We start from the raw sequence: 17,868 nt of genomic DNA on the forward strand, positions 1-17,868 counted from the left end.
TACATACATTAACATTTGTTTTAGGGCAACTTGCCCTACCAAAATCTGTTTAATTACATGAAAGCCCATGTCAATTAAAATAGTCATTTACAGTATGTTCTTTTAGAAATCTATTTAAAGTCAATGGTTTCTGCAAAGGAAGAAATTGAGTTTCTCAGTTCCAGAAGGTTAAATAATATATTGAATATCATTATATGTATCAAAGCGTGATGTAAAATGTTATTATGTTCATGCCATTTGGACACATACCATGAAGTTTTAAAATAAATGATAAGTATATTCTGCCCATTTTGCTTTATATAATTACAGAAATGTACCCATGCTGTTAGTAAATTAGATTTATCCTCTGTCACTTGCCATGTTAAACCACCCCTTGTACCTCTGAGTCATCTGAATATTTTTAGAATCATATAGCAAGGTGAGTAAGTGGTCTCTGTAATGTTGTGATACATGAAAATTATGTATTTAAATATGTGATGATTGTATTAAAATAAAAGTTTTAGAATTTTTTTTTCATCTGAAAAGCTGTGTCATTTTCAGTTTGATATTTACAAATCTGTAAATGTCTGTAAAGATATTTTCAGTTCGTTTGGAAAAATCCTCTTATCTAAGTATTTGTTTGCTCCTAGCCTCTGCTAAATTTCTGTCTTTCTTCAGATGAAAAACGTCTTAAGCTTTTAGTCGAATGCTAATGGCAGTATTGCACGTAGACTCATCACCGACCAATAATAGCCTATGACTCATCCAACGAAAGGAGTTTCCAACTGGACCCCCCCACTCCCCCCAAATGTTTGTTTTAAGTATCACTGTCTACATATGTCTACACATATTATTTGACATAAATGTCTAATGTTGCAAATAATCATCCTGACATGTCAGTCCACATTTTATATGGAAATGTTAATACTTTATGGACAATTAAAATATTTCACAGATAGACTTTACTCTTAAAACCTTTAACAACTCCAGTACACTCTAAAATTGTTTCATGTATCTACCCGAACCTCTGTTGAACTTATTGATCTGCCACATTCTCCCAGTGTGCTCTGCAGCCCTCTTGTGAAACTGCAGCCCACAGTTTCTGGCAACTCATCTGATGGTGAGGACGGGAAGTCCCTCCCTCATGGCAGGCTTTTAAACCTCTTGGTCTTAAAGACCTGTTTTGCCGATATCTATTTTAAACCACAGAGACTGTGTACCTGCAAAACGGAAAGCGTTGCTTCACGAAGTTAGGTTTAGTATTAGGACTTTATGGAGGAAAAAAATAAAACTAATAAAACGTAACAGTTAATACTTTTTTATTTACATTTTTTGAGTAGTCTACATTTTTTATGACTATATTTATTATTTATGAATCTGTAAAACATTACTGTTACGGTTTATATAGGCTAAGATAAATATATACAGTGGCAGTAATCTCTAAGCATTGTTTTTACATGAGAAGCAAATTAATGGTTAGTTAGCAGTGATTATTTAATACATTAACCCATTATTAATTGATGTTATAACACGCCCTTTAAAGTGGTCATGTAACATAGGCTTACCATACAATGGACATATCATTTAAATCATATAGATAATAGTATATTGTTTATGCTACGGCAATTTTATCTAACGTAAAGTCAGCGCTTAAAGATCTTTATTATATATATTTTTTTAAACATTTAAATCATTTGTGAAAAACTATAGGCTACGTACAAATTTGATGCTTTGAGTATTATATGGATTTATGTTTACATCACAGCCATACACATTAAACGAGAGTTTAATCGCATGTATAACAGTAATTAGACGTAGTACTATATACAGAGGCAATGCTTTGCTGTAGCCATAATAACAAAAATCCACCAGTTTACTCTCCGCCTAAGGGTTAATGCCATTGGTACCGCATTTGATTGACAGCCGGGTGAGCCAATAGGCGGCCTGAGACATTGCACGTCGTTACCCTATTTTCGGGAATGTGGTCGACGCTTGACAGGAAAGGTTAGTTGATCATGAAGACTTAACCTCGGTTTGTAGCACTGTGAAGTGAAGTTTGTTTTGAAAATAATTCTTGTGGGATAAACTTTACATTATCGGAGAGCATTTTGGAGTTAAATAACGAGCGTTTTACATCAACAAAATACCAAGAGGAAGTGTTCAAACGTCTGTAATGATCGAAATTAAACGGAAGTAGCTTTGCCTGGCGAGGTAAGGACGAGGGCCGTAACTCTTTACATCCTGACTATCTGGGGGTCTGTTTGTCTTTTCTGTCCTTTTCAAGTGCGATGTTAGTAAACATCAAGTTGTTAGACGCTTTGTTGTCAGTTTGTGTGTGGTTGTGTTAAATTTGTCAATCAAAGTGCACAGCGAGTAACTACAGTGAGTCTACAGTGCAGAATCAGTCATCACTAAACTTAAATTGTAGATGTATATGGAGTTAAATGCATGATTTTAATCTTTGGCTGACTAATAGGCTAATTGATGGTTTAAAAATAATGAAAAGTTACTTTTTTTAAAGCACAATAGCTTCGAAGTTAACGTTAGAACTTTAAGATTTTTAAATGGTGAGAAATATCTTTAGCTTTGTTTTTTGTGTTATTGTTGGTAACTTGCTAAACATTGATATTATTTTTTAATGTCTTTGTCATGCTCTGACTGTACAGTAGTCAAATGGTTAAACCTGTTGCTGCTGTGACTGCAGTTTTGTCGATAGAAATTTGAACGCTTGTACACAGTTATCGCAAACTGTATATTTGCTGAACAGAAGTGTTTGGGGTTGCAATATATTTGATGTGCTTTCTAGACGTCGACCAATGCTGATTATTTTCATGTTCATAACTGTGCAGAAAAATTTTAATTCCTGTGTTTCACAAATAAACATAACATACACTAGAAATATAAACAAATAATGCACATAAATATGTGTTATATATATGTGTGTATTTATATATGTGTATATGTATATGTGTGTGTATATATGTATATATTTACATTTGTTTGAAAAAAAGGTGATAAAATCTTACATTTATTTTGGGCAATGTTTTGAAAAAAGGTGATAAAATATTATATATATATACACATTTTATCACCTTTTTTTCCAAAACATTGCCCAAAACAAATGTGTATATATATACATTAATAAATAATAAATAAATAATATATATTATATACATGCATGTATGTATGTGCGTGTGCGTGTGCAATGTTTTGAAAAAAGGTGATAAAATGGATGGTGTTTAAAAGCTGTGAATGTTTATAACTGTAAAAAAAATAAAATTAAAACTGATTATCGACCATATCTACTGCTGAATTCATGTTTAAAATGATTATGCATTTGAGTGATGCCTACTCATAAATAACAGAACATTATGAATTGTAGTTGGCTTGACTTTAAATTTATTATGATTTCAAAGAGAAACATGTAAAATTCCCTTTTTTTTTATCATCAAGTAAACATTTCCAAGTAAAAAAGGGACCACAACAATACAATGCTGTTAGTTGAGTACTGTTTGATTATGTCATCCGGACAATTTGATACTGTAGACAGATCCAGTATGGACGAAAGTGGCTCTGTGGGAGATATTCAGTTCCTATAGAGGTTTTAGTGGGGAATCCCTTTTAAAATAACAGTACTAACCCATCTCTTTCTCAAAAAGAGAAACGGTTATGTTCCCCAGTCCGTATCTAAACAGATATGGGAGATTTTATTCCCATGAAATATAAAGCATTGGTAGGGAAGCCAATTGAAATTGCACTACTACTAACCACTTTAAAAATGACTTATAATTTCATAATGTCATCCCTTAAGATTTTATCCCAGCTTTGTATTAATTAATTGATAACACTTTGCAAAGTAGTAGAGTATTGATCACTCTAAAGCTCTTCTCTTGATGTTGGTTAAATAGTCTTGACAAGAGCCTCTTTAGGAAATGACTGGTGGCTGTATAGAACTGCCAAAAGAAAAGAAGAAAAAATGAAAGCGGATTGTGAAGTGAAGAGGGTTTAGTCATATTATTGAACTGAGGGCAGAGAGAAATGGCAAGATCTTGCCTTGTTTTTTGTGTGGCCATTGCTGAATATTGCGAGTGGAGTTTCCCTTCAGAATAGAACGTGTTGTACAGTATGGTGTTCTGAAACAGGTCATGTTACTGTGGACTAATGAGGCCTTCATGACAAAAGCGGCTACGAAATGTTTTGAAATGTGCCTCATAAGGTATTTAAGCTGCCTTAGGCAGTTTTCAGTAAAGAATATGACATATGTGTCAAAACATAACAGAAAGAGAAATAGCTTTTTATTTAAAAAATATAATTCTTGTTTACAAGTAACCTGATTTAATGGATGACATATTTTGGAACATTCAAGAAAAGTTTAACTGTTTGTAACTTAGAGGAATGATTTGCTCATCTTTCTGCTCTGCAGTTAATTATACAGAAAAATAACCCAAAAGCAGTGTGTTTTTTGATTGCATACATGAAAAGACATTATTACAGATTATTACAGGATCAGGTAAAGTAACCAAATTAAAAACTAGAATATTTACAGACTATTGATATAGAAGGATCTCCATGATGAAGGAAGCAGTCCATGAAAACTAAACTTACCTCTGATTTGAAAAAGGTTTCACTGTGTTATTAAAAGCCTGCGAACAGGATAAAACAGTTACAGCAGGTTCCCGCACCTATGCGCGCTTGGTGTGCTCAAGCGGCTGCAGCAGCACAAGTGCAGGGTCTAAAGCGGTGAAGGAACAGTGTCAACCATGGTTTTATCAGAGCAGTATGTCAACACCTCAGGAAGTGAGGCCACTGTCAAGTAAACAGAAGAATGGCATTGTGAATCATACCAAAGCAGGTAGAGACAGCTTGCTGGAGAATAGCAAACCTAATCTTTATCCCTTCTCCCAAGTTCCCTAGATGGATTAGGACTGTGTCTTAGAAATGGGAAAGAAAACTGGCATGCTTCACAGGAATCTTTTTGAAAAGGAAAAATGCAAGTTAAAACATTAGAAAGGAACTAAATGGAAAGCTAGTTACACCTGGAGTAGGGGTGGGCGATATGACCTAAAATTAATATCACGGTATTTTTCATCTTTTGAACGGTGCCGGTATAATATCACGGTATTACTTTTTTTGGTACATTTTCGGAGAAGTAGCCTGTCCAGTCCATTTAGTATGTGAATAAAGTTAATATTTTCATAATATAATAAGTATATGGTAGGTATCCTTATCAAAAAGAGACATGGGAGAGTATTATGCATTCTCAACATATTTATTTTGCAAAAAACCTAAAGATCTTACTTAACAGTGTACAACAAAACAAAAATTATTTTTTATTGAAATTTAATTTCTGCAATATTTAAAACCTTTAAATAACTGGGGGAAATCAACCCATGGCAACAGTTGAAAAGTAGACCAATTCTGTGGGGGAAAACGCGGATTTGGCAACCCTGCATCCAACACGAGCTGCTGGAGTTAATGTCATTGCACACATGAGTACGAAATTTTCGTCCGACATTTTTGCACGTTAAAAAAAATACAGGTTATGTTAATCGAGTTTACACACTGCCTCTGAAACTTTCATCCGTCATAAAAAATTTGGATCGTGTTTGATTTTCTGCATTTTCACATCCATTATAAGCATTTTGGTAAGGATGGCGAATATGAGAAAACTATCGGACTCAGTGTACAATGACCTTTAGATTTGAACGATCACGGGTCGAAAGTAAAGAGAGATGACAAAAATAGACTGGAGCATTTGTTGCAATCTTGTACTCACTGACAAATATCTATTATAAGATGTGCTGCTCCCTTTACAAAATCGAAAGTAAACGTAAACAGGCCTTTCGCGTTCGCCTCGCGCCTGCTCAATTTGTGATCCGCTGTGTAAATCCTTTGGCCGGCCGACCGGGAAAAGTCCCGGTCGTCCCGATTGCTACTCCGCCCCTGGTATAGGCTACAGGGCCGACCTTTCTTCACGATGTTTCACCAGTCGTTTAATGGCCACTCCCCTTTTACCTACCACCTGCAAAGCTGATACGAATATGTTTTACTTTTTTATTTACAACAAGATATATAGTATAAGGACAGGTATTCAGACCACAACTGAACGTTTGAAGAAAATTTAATGTTTTAAATATACCGGTATTGACGGTATTAGAAAATCCATGTCGTGGCGCTATCTCACACCGGTGATGACTATGACACCGGTGTACCGCCCACCCCTAACCTGGAGATCTTACTAAGTTTGGCTATTGACTGGTTTAGTGGTTCTGTTATAGAAGTCTAGATATCAGCCAAAACTTAAGTTCTGCTAAAGACATGAATACAGGGAGAATAATATCAATCAGTGATACTGACTGATGGATGTTTATTGAAATGCAAAAGCTGGGTACAAGTGAGAGTCTGAAGAAGATAATTTTTCAAACTAAACTTTTACCATTAAACTAAATATTAATGTGAGCTGTGTTATTAACTATTCATTTTTAAAATTAGGGTTTATGTTTTTTATTTGTATTTTTATAATTGAAATAGTTTAATCTCTGTGTGTGGTTTTATTGTTAAGTAATTATTAGTAATTGATTTGGGACTAAATGATTTCTCATAAATGAAATTAAAATATTTTGGTGCAATACATTTTTGAAGCATTTTTAACCCATTAAACCAATACTTTGAAAGTTCTAATGAAACAAAACCAAACAAAGTACTCTGCTGTTCAAAAGTTTGAGATCAGTAAGATTTTTAATGTTTTTTAAAGATCTTTTCTGATCATCAAGGCTGCATTTATTTGATTAAAAATACAGAAAAAAATGTAATATTGTGAAATATTATTGCAATTTAAAATAATGCTTTTTATTTTAAAATACTTTAAAATAGAATTTATTCCTGTGATGCAAAGTTGAATTTTCATCATCAATTCTCCAGTCTTTAGTGTCAAATGATCCTTCAGAAATCTTTCTAATATGCTGATTTATTATCAATGTTGAAAACAGTCGTGCTGCTTAATATTTTCTTTTTGGAAACTGTGATACTTTTTCAGGATTCTTCAATGAATAAAATGTTAAAAAGAAGCATTTAGTTAAAATAGAAATCTTTTCTAACAATATATAAAGTTTGTGGTCAGTAAATTTTTACTCTTTCTTTTTTTTTTATTAATATTTTTATTCTGGATGTGCTAACTTGATAAAAAGTGACTTAAAGATTTATACTGTTAGAAAAGATTTTTATTTTGAATAAATGTTTTTATTTTACATTTTTTATACATCAAAGAGTCCTGAAAAAAAAAAGTATCACAGGTTCCAAAAAATATAATTAGCATATTAGAGTGATTTCTGAAGGATGTGACACTGAAGACTGGAGTAATAGCTGATGCAAATTCAGCTTTGCATCACAGAAATGAATTATATTTTAAAGTTTATTAAAATAAAAAAACCTGTTATTTTAAATTGCAATAGCATTTGACTCTGGACCACAAAACCAGCCACATAGGTTTTTATTAAACATGATTAAATAAGCTTTCCGTTGATGTACGGTTTGTTATGATAGCACAATATTTGCCTGAGATACAACTATTTGAAAATCTGGAATTTGAGGGTGCGAAAAAAATCTAAATATTGAGAAAATCGCCTTTAAAGTTGTCCAAATGAAGTTCTTAGCAATGCATATTGCTAATCAAAAAGTACATTTTGATATATTTACGGAATGAAATTTACAAATTGTCCTCATGGAGCATGATCTTTACTTAATATCCTAATGATTTTTGGCATAAAAGAAATATCTGTTGTTGGCTATTGCTACAAGTATCTCTGTGCTACTTACGACTGGGTTTGTGTATTACTTGTGTATTACAGTATTACTTTTTTTCTGTATTTTTGATTAGATAGATGGAACTTTAAGCATAAGAGACTTCTTTAAAAACATTAACAATCTTACTAATCCCAAACTTTTGAATGGCAGTGTATTCCTCTAAAGTAATGAGATGCAAAATTTCCCCTGTCATTCAAAGTCCTTTCTGCTCAGGCTGTGAGGTGATGAATGTTGATTGGATTTGTGATCTCATTATACTAATATTTTATAACGCCAAGCCAATTATCTCAGTTTGTTCAGCTTCTTGAATTCGCTAAAGCCACTTTAAAGACAAATGTGGTCATTATCTGGTTCCAATTAGATTTCTTTTTCGGCACAGTTTGTTTTTGCATTCATTCATCTCAGGAAAGTCCTTTCACATGCCAGCAGGGATCTTGGCATCTAAACACAAATTGACCTGTAAGATCCACTGAGTCAAAACCATCTGATTCAGATGCGAAGAGCGTTTATCTTGCCCTTGCTCATGTTTGACGTAGGATGGGGGGTTGAATTAAATAGCTTCATGTGAGGGCACCTATTGAGAGGACATTGTGAGTGTTGTACTTCCGTTGATTAAGAGTAATACCACGGTTGATACAATAGAGTCTCCAGCTAGAGTAGCTTTGGTTTGGTCATTGTTAACAGTGTATTCAAATCGTGATGTTATAACAACATATTACATGACATATTATAATGTAGTCTAGGCTTCATTAGCATTGAGGTCAGAGTAAATAAGCTACTTGACCATCTCTGAATCACTGAAAGCCATTAATGCAAATCATATGTGATTGTTTGAGCTCAAAAAGAGCAAAATGCAGTTTGTCTCTTTTACATCATATTCACCTGTGTTAGTAAACTGCTGTTACTCATTTGTGTGTGTCTGCTATTGTTGTCTACTGCCATTGTCTTCATCTGAGATCAGCTGTTTGTCCCAAGATTTGAGTTCAACACCCTCCAGTCCAGTTTTGTCTGTTACAATTTTAATAAAGCTGCCTTTCTTAAGTATATCAGTAGTACAAAGTACTTGCTGACTGACAGATTTTTGCTTTCAAATGCTCACATGCATATTTAAGCAACATGGATTCCAAAATAGACATCTTGGTTGATGTAAACACAATCAGTTACTGTTTAAGTGAATGCAAACAGGTAGACATAAAATTATATTTGTGCCAGAACTGTGTTTTTGGCTTTGCAGTGCATGTGAATTCAACCAAATAAATTTTTGCTGTCTATTATTGATACTGGAAAATAAGTAAAGTAATAATATTTCACAATATTGCTGTTTTACTATATTTTCGATTAAGTAAATGTAGCCTTAGTGAGCATGCACTACCAGTCAAAAGATTTTTTTTAAATGTCTCTTCTGCTCACCAAGCCTGCATTTATTTGATCCAAAATACAGCAAAAACAGTCACATTTTAAAATATGTTTCTATTTAAAATAACTGTTTTCTATTTGAATATATTTTAAAATTATTTTTTTCTTAAATTAAATTTCAATTTATTTCTGTGATTTCATTTGCTGAATTTTCAGCATTACTCCAGTCACATCCTTCAGGAATCATTCTAATATTCTGGTTTGCTGCTCAAAGACACATTATTATTATTATTATTATTATTATTATTATTATTATTATTATTATGTTGAAAACTGCTAAATATAATTTTTTGATAGAAGAACAGCATTTATCTGAAATAGAATTCTTTTGTAATATTATAAATGTCTTTATCATCACTTTTGATTAATTTAAAGAATCCTTGCTAAATAAAATAACTAATTTCTATAATTTTTTCCCATAAAAAAAAAAATATATATATATATATATATATATACATATTTATATACATTATATATATATATATATATTTATATACATATACATTATATATATATATATATATATATATATATATATATATACATACACACATATTTATTTATTTATTTATTTATATATAATAAAACAATTTTGTTAATTTTTAGTTTTTATTATAATGTTTAATGTTTAGTTTTTATTATAATATTATTAATACAATATATATTATATATATATATATATATATATATATATATGTATATATATATATATATATATATATATATATGTATGTATTTTTTTATTTTATTTTATTTATATATAAATCTTTCTCTTAGATCTTTCTTTTCATTAAAGAATCCTAAAAAAAATGACTCAACTGTTTTAAATATTGATAATAATAATTATAACAAAAAATGTTTCTTGAACAGCAAATCCGCATATTACAATGATTTCTGAAGAATCATGTGACACTGAAGAATGATAATGATGGTGAAAATTTAGCTTTGATCACAGAAAAAATTTGCATTTTAAAATGTATCCAAGTAGAAAGCATTTTTTTTTTTTTTTAATATTTCACAATATTGCAGCTTTTGCTGTATTTTGTATCAAATAAATGCAGGCTTTGTGAGCAGAAGAGAATAAAAAAAAACATTAAAACTTACTGTTCAAAAACTTTTGACTGGTAGGTAAGTGATTTCTTTCAAAAGCATTTTAAAATCACAATGACCGCAAACTTTTGATCCGTGGTGTAATAGATTGTTTATTTGAAAATGCCTAAGCTATTTTTACTTGGGAAAAAGTACCAGAAAATACTTCTCTTAGGTAAAATAGCTTCAGAATTATTTCACCACAATCATTCTGATTCAGTTGCTTTAATTTATTCTTATTTACATAGTTATTAATGGAGGACTATGTTCGTGAGCAGAAGTGTTTTTGTTATAGTAAATCATAAGTTATTGATATTATGACAACCCTATATTGACTGACTTACTGCTTAAACATCAATGTGAAATTTTATGGTTCATTCATGTATGACTTAATAAATGTAGCCTTTTGGAAAAGTTATGTTATTTCACAACCGGTAAACCATTGCTCATCAAAGCCAGGGACCCACAGGTCATCAATAAATCTCTGTGCTACCTCTGTTTATCCTGCAGTGTCTGGATGCCAGAACTAGCAGTCATGGAGTTGGGCAGGCAACTGTGTGGGAAGATGAAAAAACAGAGGAAGGCAGAGATGACCGTTCCGACTCTCATGAAAGGACTGGAAATCCACTTCTACCTGCCTGACACACACCAGCTCGAGTACTTCAAAGACTGCCACACTGTGGAAGACCTGTGTGTGGAGGCTGCCAAGAGATGCCGTAAGTATATGGACAGCCACCTATTTAGAGTGCTAAAGTATTGCATCCTCCTAATGCATCTCTAAGGACATGGTGTGGTCATGATGGTATGTTTTCTTAGCAGTGATGCATCCCTTCATCCTAACTATTTGGATGGGAATATTTGTCAAAACAAAGTATGAGTTAAGAGTTATTAACACAGAGCATTTGTGATTTCATGCAGCTACATTTTATGCAATGTACTACTTTTGTTCTTTTTCCATCAGTGTCAAGTGAGCAGTAGAAAGGAAATAGACTAAAACATAGGGTTTTTACAGCTCAAAGTCAATACATGCATAGAAAGGGACATTTTTCATGCATTCGGTTTCATATTTTGATTGTGTGATTGAGGAATGGGGCTTTTGTACCGTCAGCATTTCACAGAATACAAAAGAGGAACTTAAAGGGTTTTTACTGTTGGTATCATCATGTGACATGGGTGGATTATGACAAGACATTGACTTCAGAATGAGAAGCACTGCGACTAACTGCCTTTTTCCACCCCTTCCCATCTCCCAGTGGAACAGCATATCTGTCTATTTGGCGCTTGATCAATATTCAGCCACAGAATGGCTGGTGGGTTTAAATGTCACGTCCATAATTTCCTCAAAGTTGCGGCCAAGGACAAAAGCTGGCGTGGACAGTCAGAGAGGAAAGGGAAGTTTATATTAGACAAGAAGGCAGCTGCTGGAGAGGAACTATAAGGGTGTTTGTTTCACACAGTTTTTTTTTTCACACCCAGTAGTTAGCCACTGGTTTTACTTCAAAGGTTAAGTGTTCAGTCCTTCCCTTTGTCTCTCTCTTTTCTTTTTGAGTAGTCCAGCTGATAGAATATCACACTAACCATGTCAAGGTTGTGGGTTTAACTTCCAGGGAACAAATATAAATCGAAAAACTAATTCAAACAATAATATTAAAATTACAATTTCACACTTGCTCAAGCTTTGCAATCTAGGACTTTCGTACGTCAGGTTAAAACTAAAACCATATGTACTTTATCTTTTTCTTTTTGCATAGAAGAACTTTGACCCACTTTTGTGTCATGTTTCTGTATAAGCTTGTCACTTACTTTTGCTTATAAACTGCTATTTAGCTGTGAGTATTTCCTCTTAGGCGTCATCTCATGTGGTTATTTGCTGGTGAGAACTATAAGAATGCCAGGTGTAAAAATAGCTGTTTGAATCAGACTCTAATCGTGAAAATGTTTTTCCCCAGACATCTCACCTTTGTGCCACAACCTGTTCGCGTTGTATGAAGAGAGCCAGGATCTTTGGTATGCTCCCAATCATGTGTTCAAGATCACAGAGGAGACCAGCATCAAACTTCATTACCGTATGAGGTGAGTGGTCACAAATGAATGCTGCTGCCAAATTCCCCCAAAATTTACACGCACAAAAAAAATTGTAGTTGTTATTTAGCATCTTTGCTGCATTACTTTTTTCAAACTGATCCAACATTACATTAAATAATAATAACTACTGTTCAAAAATAACATTAAATTTCCAGAGAGAATTCAATTTCTCTTGCAAGTTTTTGGTCTACAAACTGACCAGCTCAGTTTTAGGACTATTAAGATTTTTTATTTTTATTTTTTTAGATTTTTTGATTATTTTAACGATGATTAAGAACATTTTCACCACCAAATACTCATTAATGTAATCTAAAACTGTATTTTGTAATATGAATGTGGAGGAAAATGAATCTGTCTTTATCATAACTGAAGCGAAAACCAGTCATAAGGGACAATATTTTGAAATCAAGAATCATCTGAATAAATAAGCTTTCCATTGATGTATGGTTTGTTAGAATAGGATGAGATACTTGGCTGAGATACAACTATTTGAACATCTGGAATCTGTGGGTGCAAAAAAATGCAAATATAGAGAAAATCACCATTAAGTTGTTCAAATGAAGTTTTTAGCAATGCATGTTACTAATCAAAAATTAAGTTGAGATATTTATGGTTGGAAATGTACAAAATATCTTCATGGAACTTGATCTTTACTTAATATCCTAATTATATTAGGCGTACAAGAAAAATCAATAATTTTACCCATACAATGTATTGTTGGCTATTGCTACAAATATACCTGTGCTACTAATGCAAATGAACAAACAAGTGAAGATGATACACAGGTATATTGAAGCAAAGCACATCATATATTAGTTATGTGAAACATAAAACCAGCATTACTCGCATATCAAGAAGAAATAAAGCAACCTTTTGCATCTGTTTTCAGGCTTTCCAGGCTATGTCTACATTAACCCGGATACATTTGAAAAAGGCGTTTTTGTTTTAAAACGCTCTCCGTCCACATTAGCGTTTTCAAGCGTATTCCAAAAGTTTCTCATCCACACTAAAACACCAGAAAATGTTGAATTCACTTTACTACACACACGTACAGCCTCAAAAAAGCTCAGTGAGTTGATACAGGCGCAGTAGTTCTTCTGGCAGGATCTATTTTTTTAGGATAACATCTCACCATTCACTGAAACGTCCAGGTTGTACTCACTCCCCTGATCTTGTCTGATCTAAAATGCAACTGCCCTCATGTTTTGCAACAAACAGCAATCGCAAGTACATTTTCTGTCATCTTTGCAGGATTGTGATATAAAGAGTGTACAAAGTAACACATCTGTAGCGACAGTGTGAAAGTGAATAGCACATAACAGGCACAATACCAGTATAAACATGGATATCTATTGGTGCAAAATGGGTCACATGACTAAACATGCGTCATTGTTTTCAAAAAGCTCTGTTTACCTTGACGACAACGTCATCTCAGTGTGAACAGAAGACCAAAACGCAGAGGAAAAGATATGTTTTCAAACAAAAACGTATTAGTGTGGACAAAGCCCCCCCAATTTTTTTTTACCATGTCCCGAGCTTAATTGTAACCCTTCGTTTTAAAGTTAAATTCCCCTGAGGCTTTTCTCTTTTGTATTTTCTCCCCCATCTCTCACTTTGTACAGTCGTTCTCCTAATGAGTCCATCATGAGTGCATACAGTCCTGTACTGCTGATTGGCTACAAGTGTTTTTTGGTGATCGTCTGATCTACTTTTTCCAAAAGCCACTTAATGCACCTTTCATATCTGCCATTACTGTTTAAATTTCATTCAAATGCTAGAAATGTATATGGGCTCATTACAGAGCCCTGTGGTACACCTGCTACAAATCTGTTACATTTTAGGACAAAAGAATTAGGGATGCACCGATCCGAATCGGCCGATCATGCTTGCGCGTTTTGTCAGTAAAGCCGGTTCTGTAATCAGCGGTAAATGCCATCAGGTGCGTGATTTCACATTGAGCCGTATATACTACACACAGCCGTTGTTTACCGACCAGCTGCGCAAATCAATGTTCATTATCAGTCAGTGAACAACGGCTGTGTGTAGTATATACGGCTCAATGTGAAATCACGCACCTGATGGCATTTACCGCTGATTACAGAACCGGCTTTACTGAAAAAACGCGCAAATGATCGGCCGATACGTATCAGTGCATCCCTAAAAAGAATAATAAAAAAATGAAAATAAACAAGAAACAAATCCTCTGACATGCTTTCAATCCACTCTTATTCTGAAAGGCCTTTCATTGTTTACTAAAATGTAAACCTTGCAAAGTAAAACATAGGATCCCCTAAGTTTCCCCTTTTCACCAGTGAAACTAAGATAAGAGGTGATTACTGTATTCAGAGCGAGTGGTGGGTACAGAATCGCTGTCTCCCTGTGTGAAACTTACCTGTTGTGCACACAAACAGGTTATGGTCAACCTTTGCGCACACTCTCTTCCTCTGTGGCATGCAGCATACTTTTCTCACTCATGCTGCTTCCTGTTTACAATGAGCTGTCGCTCGCGTGGCAGTAGGGTGGTGTAGTTGTTCTTTTTCTCTATTTACTGTTGACACATGATTTGGTAATGTGTATAGCCTGTGCACCTTATTTACCATATGTTAGTATATTTGCATAATGTAAACCTTTGTTTGTGATCCTTTATTTAACCATCTGTATGTTTTTGTACACTGTCAGCTTCTGTCATCATGATTGACCGCATTCATAATCATAACACGCTTGTGTTAATGCACAAATGCACACACACTTATGCATATTTACCTACTTGTACTTTATTTCATTCTGTCAGACATACAGGGATGTTTCTTAAACTGCTACAGTATTTATTATATATCCCTATAATATGATGGAATGGTTTCATTGAAAATGTTCAGATGACCTTCATATAAGAAGAAAACAAATGTGTTCAATAAAGAAACAACAACCTCTGGGACATGAAAGGATGTGTAGATGGAAAAAACTCCCATGAATCTTTTAACAACTAGTTTTACTTGTTTACACAGGTTTTATTTCACAAACTGGCATGGCACTAGTGAGACAGAATCTCCAGTTTGGAGACACTCGCTTTGCAAGCAGAAAGGGGTTTTAGTCTCTCAGAGAGAGAAAGGCCCTGAGGGGACACCTCTACTGGATGCTGCATCTCTTGACTACCTGTTTGCACAGGTGAGTGCAGGAAACACCTGAAGTATCACTTGCATGCTTGTTCATGTCACTATGACAACTTCAAAAGTATTATTGACTGTTTTGTTCTACAGGAGCTTTTGTGGCTTGATTATTATTCAAATACTCTATCATGTGGTATCTGGTGTTATCATGTTGGTTGTTTTCTTTGAAGTTTGATATGTATTTAAATAAGTACTGCTGTTTATTCAAACATCTCTGGTGCTGTATAAACACTAGTGTCTAATAACTTTAATGTTAACTTGTTTTGTTTGGCACATACTGTACTCTTAAAGACTGTTTTGGTATGTATTAGGGCCAGTATGACTTTCTGAGGGGACTTGCTCCAGTGCGCGCTCCCCAGAGTGAGTTAGAGCTTCATGAGATAGAGAACGAGTGTTTGGGAATGGCTGTTTTGGCCATTACCCATCATGCCAAAAGCAATGATCTACCCTTATCTGGAGCTGGAGCTGAGACCAGGTGCCCTATACAATCTCTTTTATACAACATTTCTGATTCCGATTGGTCAGTTACAGCATTCAGAGGCCATTAGTCATGTTTGAAGTAAGCCTATGGGTGTGTCTTCAGGTTCATTAGCCTTTATAGGGAAATAATGAGAAGAATAACAACGTGCAGTAAACGGTAAAACTGTTTGCACAATTTACCAGAATGCTTATAATAAAGATAGATAATTAAGATAATATATTAAAATAATATGGTAAGACACACCAGTTTGCAATATCAAGCTGCAAAACAAGCTGTTTTGAACAGCTAAATATAGCTGTATGCGAATGAGACAGACTAAACTGTGAGAGGATGATCAGGACATAAAATAAATATTAAATAAATTGAATCTGTTTGAGTTGAAATTGTTTTATTACGTAGCACAGTATAGGAGATTGCTAAGGAAGATGTCGAAATTTACCTTATTAGGCAAGAATATTTTCGCAGAATGCTGTGATTGACCAATCAGATTTGAGTATCACAGAGAGAAGTGTAATAAATACTGGAATTGGTGTATGTAGTGAGGAGTATCGAAAAGGAAGTATCATAATGGTTTTCTGCCTTAAAGCGTAAAGTGTTTTTAAACAACTTTCTTCTCTTTCTCTGTAGCTATAAGCGGTTCATTCCGGACAGTCTGAATCGGACCATTAAGCAGCGTAACTTCCTCACACGCATACGCATCAACAACGTTTTCAGAAATTTCCTCAACGAGTTCAATAGCAAGACCATCCAGGACAGCAACATAACTCTTTATGACCTGAAGGTCAAGTATCTCTCCACTCTCGAAACGTTGACCCAGGGCCTGGGTCGGGAGACTGTTGAGCCCAAGATAATGAAAGTATCAGCTGAGAGCGAGGGATCTCCAGCCCACACACTTCCTTTGGGGGATGAGGGAATGGGCTATGAAGTGCAAGTGTCTGGAGCCACTGGGATTTCCTGGAGGAGAAAGCCTGTACTGGTGAGTTTAGTGCTTTAGGTTTTGTGAACTTGCAGATTTATGATGTTTGTGATGATTCTATGGTATGCTTGTTTCAAGAGTTTTAACCATTGTGTTTTTTGTCTTTGAATAGAATCTTCTGATAGTAAAGGAAAAAAACAAATCTAAAAAGAACAAGGCTGACAACAAGCAGAAGAATGACAAAAAGAAAGACAGTGGATGGACCGTTTTCTCAGACTTTTACGAAATCACCCACCTCGTCATTAAGGAGTCTTGCGTCACCATTTACCGACAAGACAATAAAACCATGGTAATTTTGTCATTTTGATTTCTGCTTCACTGTGTTCTAACCAAATACACTTTGATTCCGGTACAAGCATTCATGCTTAATATGACACAGTCATAATCAGAGAATAGTTGATGTTTAGTCTGATTTGTTGAGCAGTAACATTTAATGATGGGCAGGGTTTTACAATGTAACAGTGTTTAGTTATCATTAAAATATGTTGTTGCTTATTATCAAGTTAGGACAAGATCTCTGCACCTGGTCAGAATATGCTGTATAACTTCAGTTTCTCATGAAAAGCTTATGATTCATACTCATATGTGACCCTGGACCACAAAACCAGTCATAAGGTTAAATTTGACAAAACTGAGATGTATACATCATATTAAAGCTCAGTAAATTAGCTTTATATTGATATATGGTTTGTTAGGATAGGACAATATTTGGCCGAGATACAACTATTTGAAAATCTGGAATCTGAGGGTGCAAAAAATCAAAATACTGAGAAAATCACCTTTAAAGTTCTCCAAATTAGGTTCTTAACTATGCATATTACTAATCAAAAATTACATTTTGATATATTTACAGTTGGAATTTTACAAAAAAT

At 34.0% G+C, this 17,868-nt stretch overlaps 1 protein-coding gene across 1 annotated transcript in view; it reads left to right on the plus strand.

The window, feature by feature from the left end:
* The first annotated feature begins 1,975 nt into the window (after positions 1 to 1,975).
* The window catches only part of jak1 (Janus kinase 1), a 33,897-nt gene continuing 18,004 nt past the window's right edge, over positions 1,976 to 17,868 (plus strand). The window contains 7 exon segments of the mRNA XM_073852548.1: positions 1,976 to 2,190; positions 10,798 to 11,003; positions 12,237 to 12,360; positions 15,378 to 15,537; positions 15,851 to 16,014; positions 16,648 to 16,996; positions 17,109 to 17,285. Coding sequence (XP_073708649.1) covers positions 10,805 to 11,003; positions 12,237 to 12,360; positions 15,378 to 15,537; positions 15,851 to 16,014; positions 16,648 to 16,996; positions 17,109 to 17,285 — 1,173 coding nt within the window. The 5' untranslated portion in view covers positions 1,976 to 2,190; positions 10,798 to 10,804.

Source organism: Garra rufa, chromosome 12, assembly GCF_049309525.1.
Source record: "Garra rufa chromosome 12, GarRuf1.0, whole genome shotgun sequence".
Taxonomy (NCBI): Eukaryota; Metazoa; Chordata; class Actinopteri; order Cypriniformes; family Cyprinidae; genus Garra; species Garra rufa.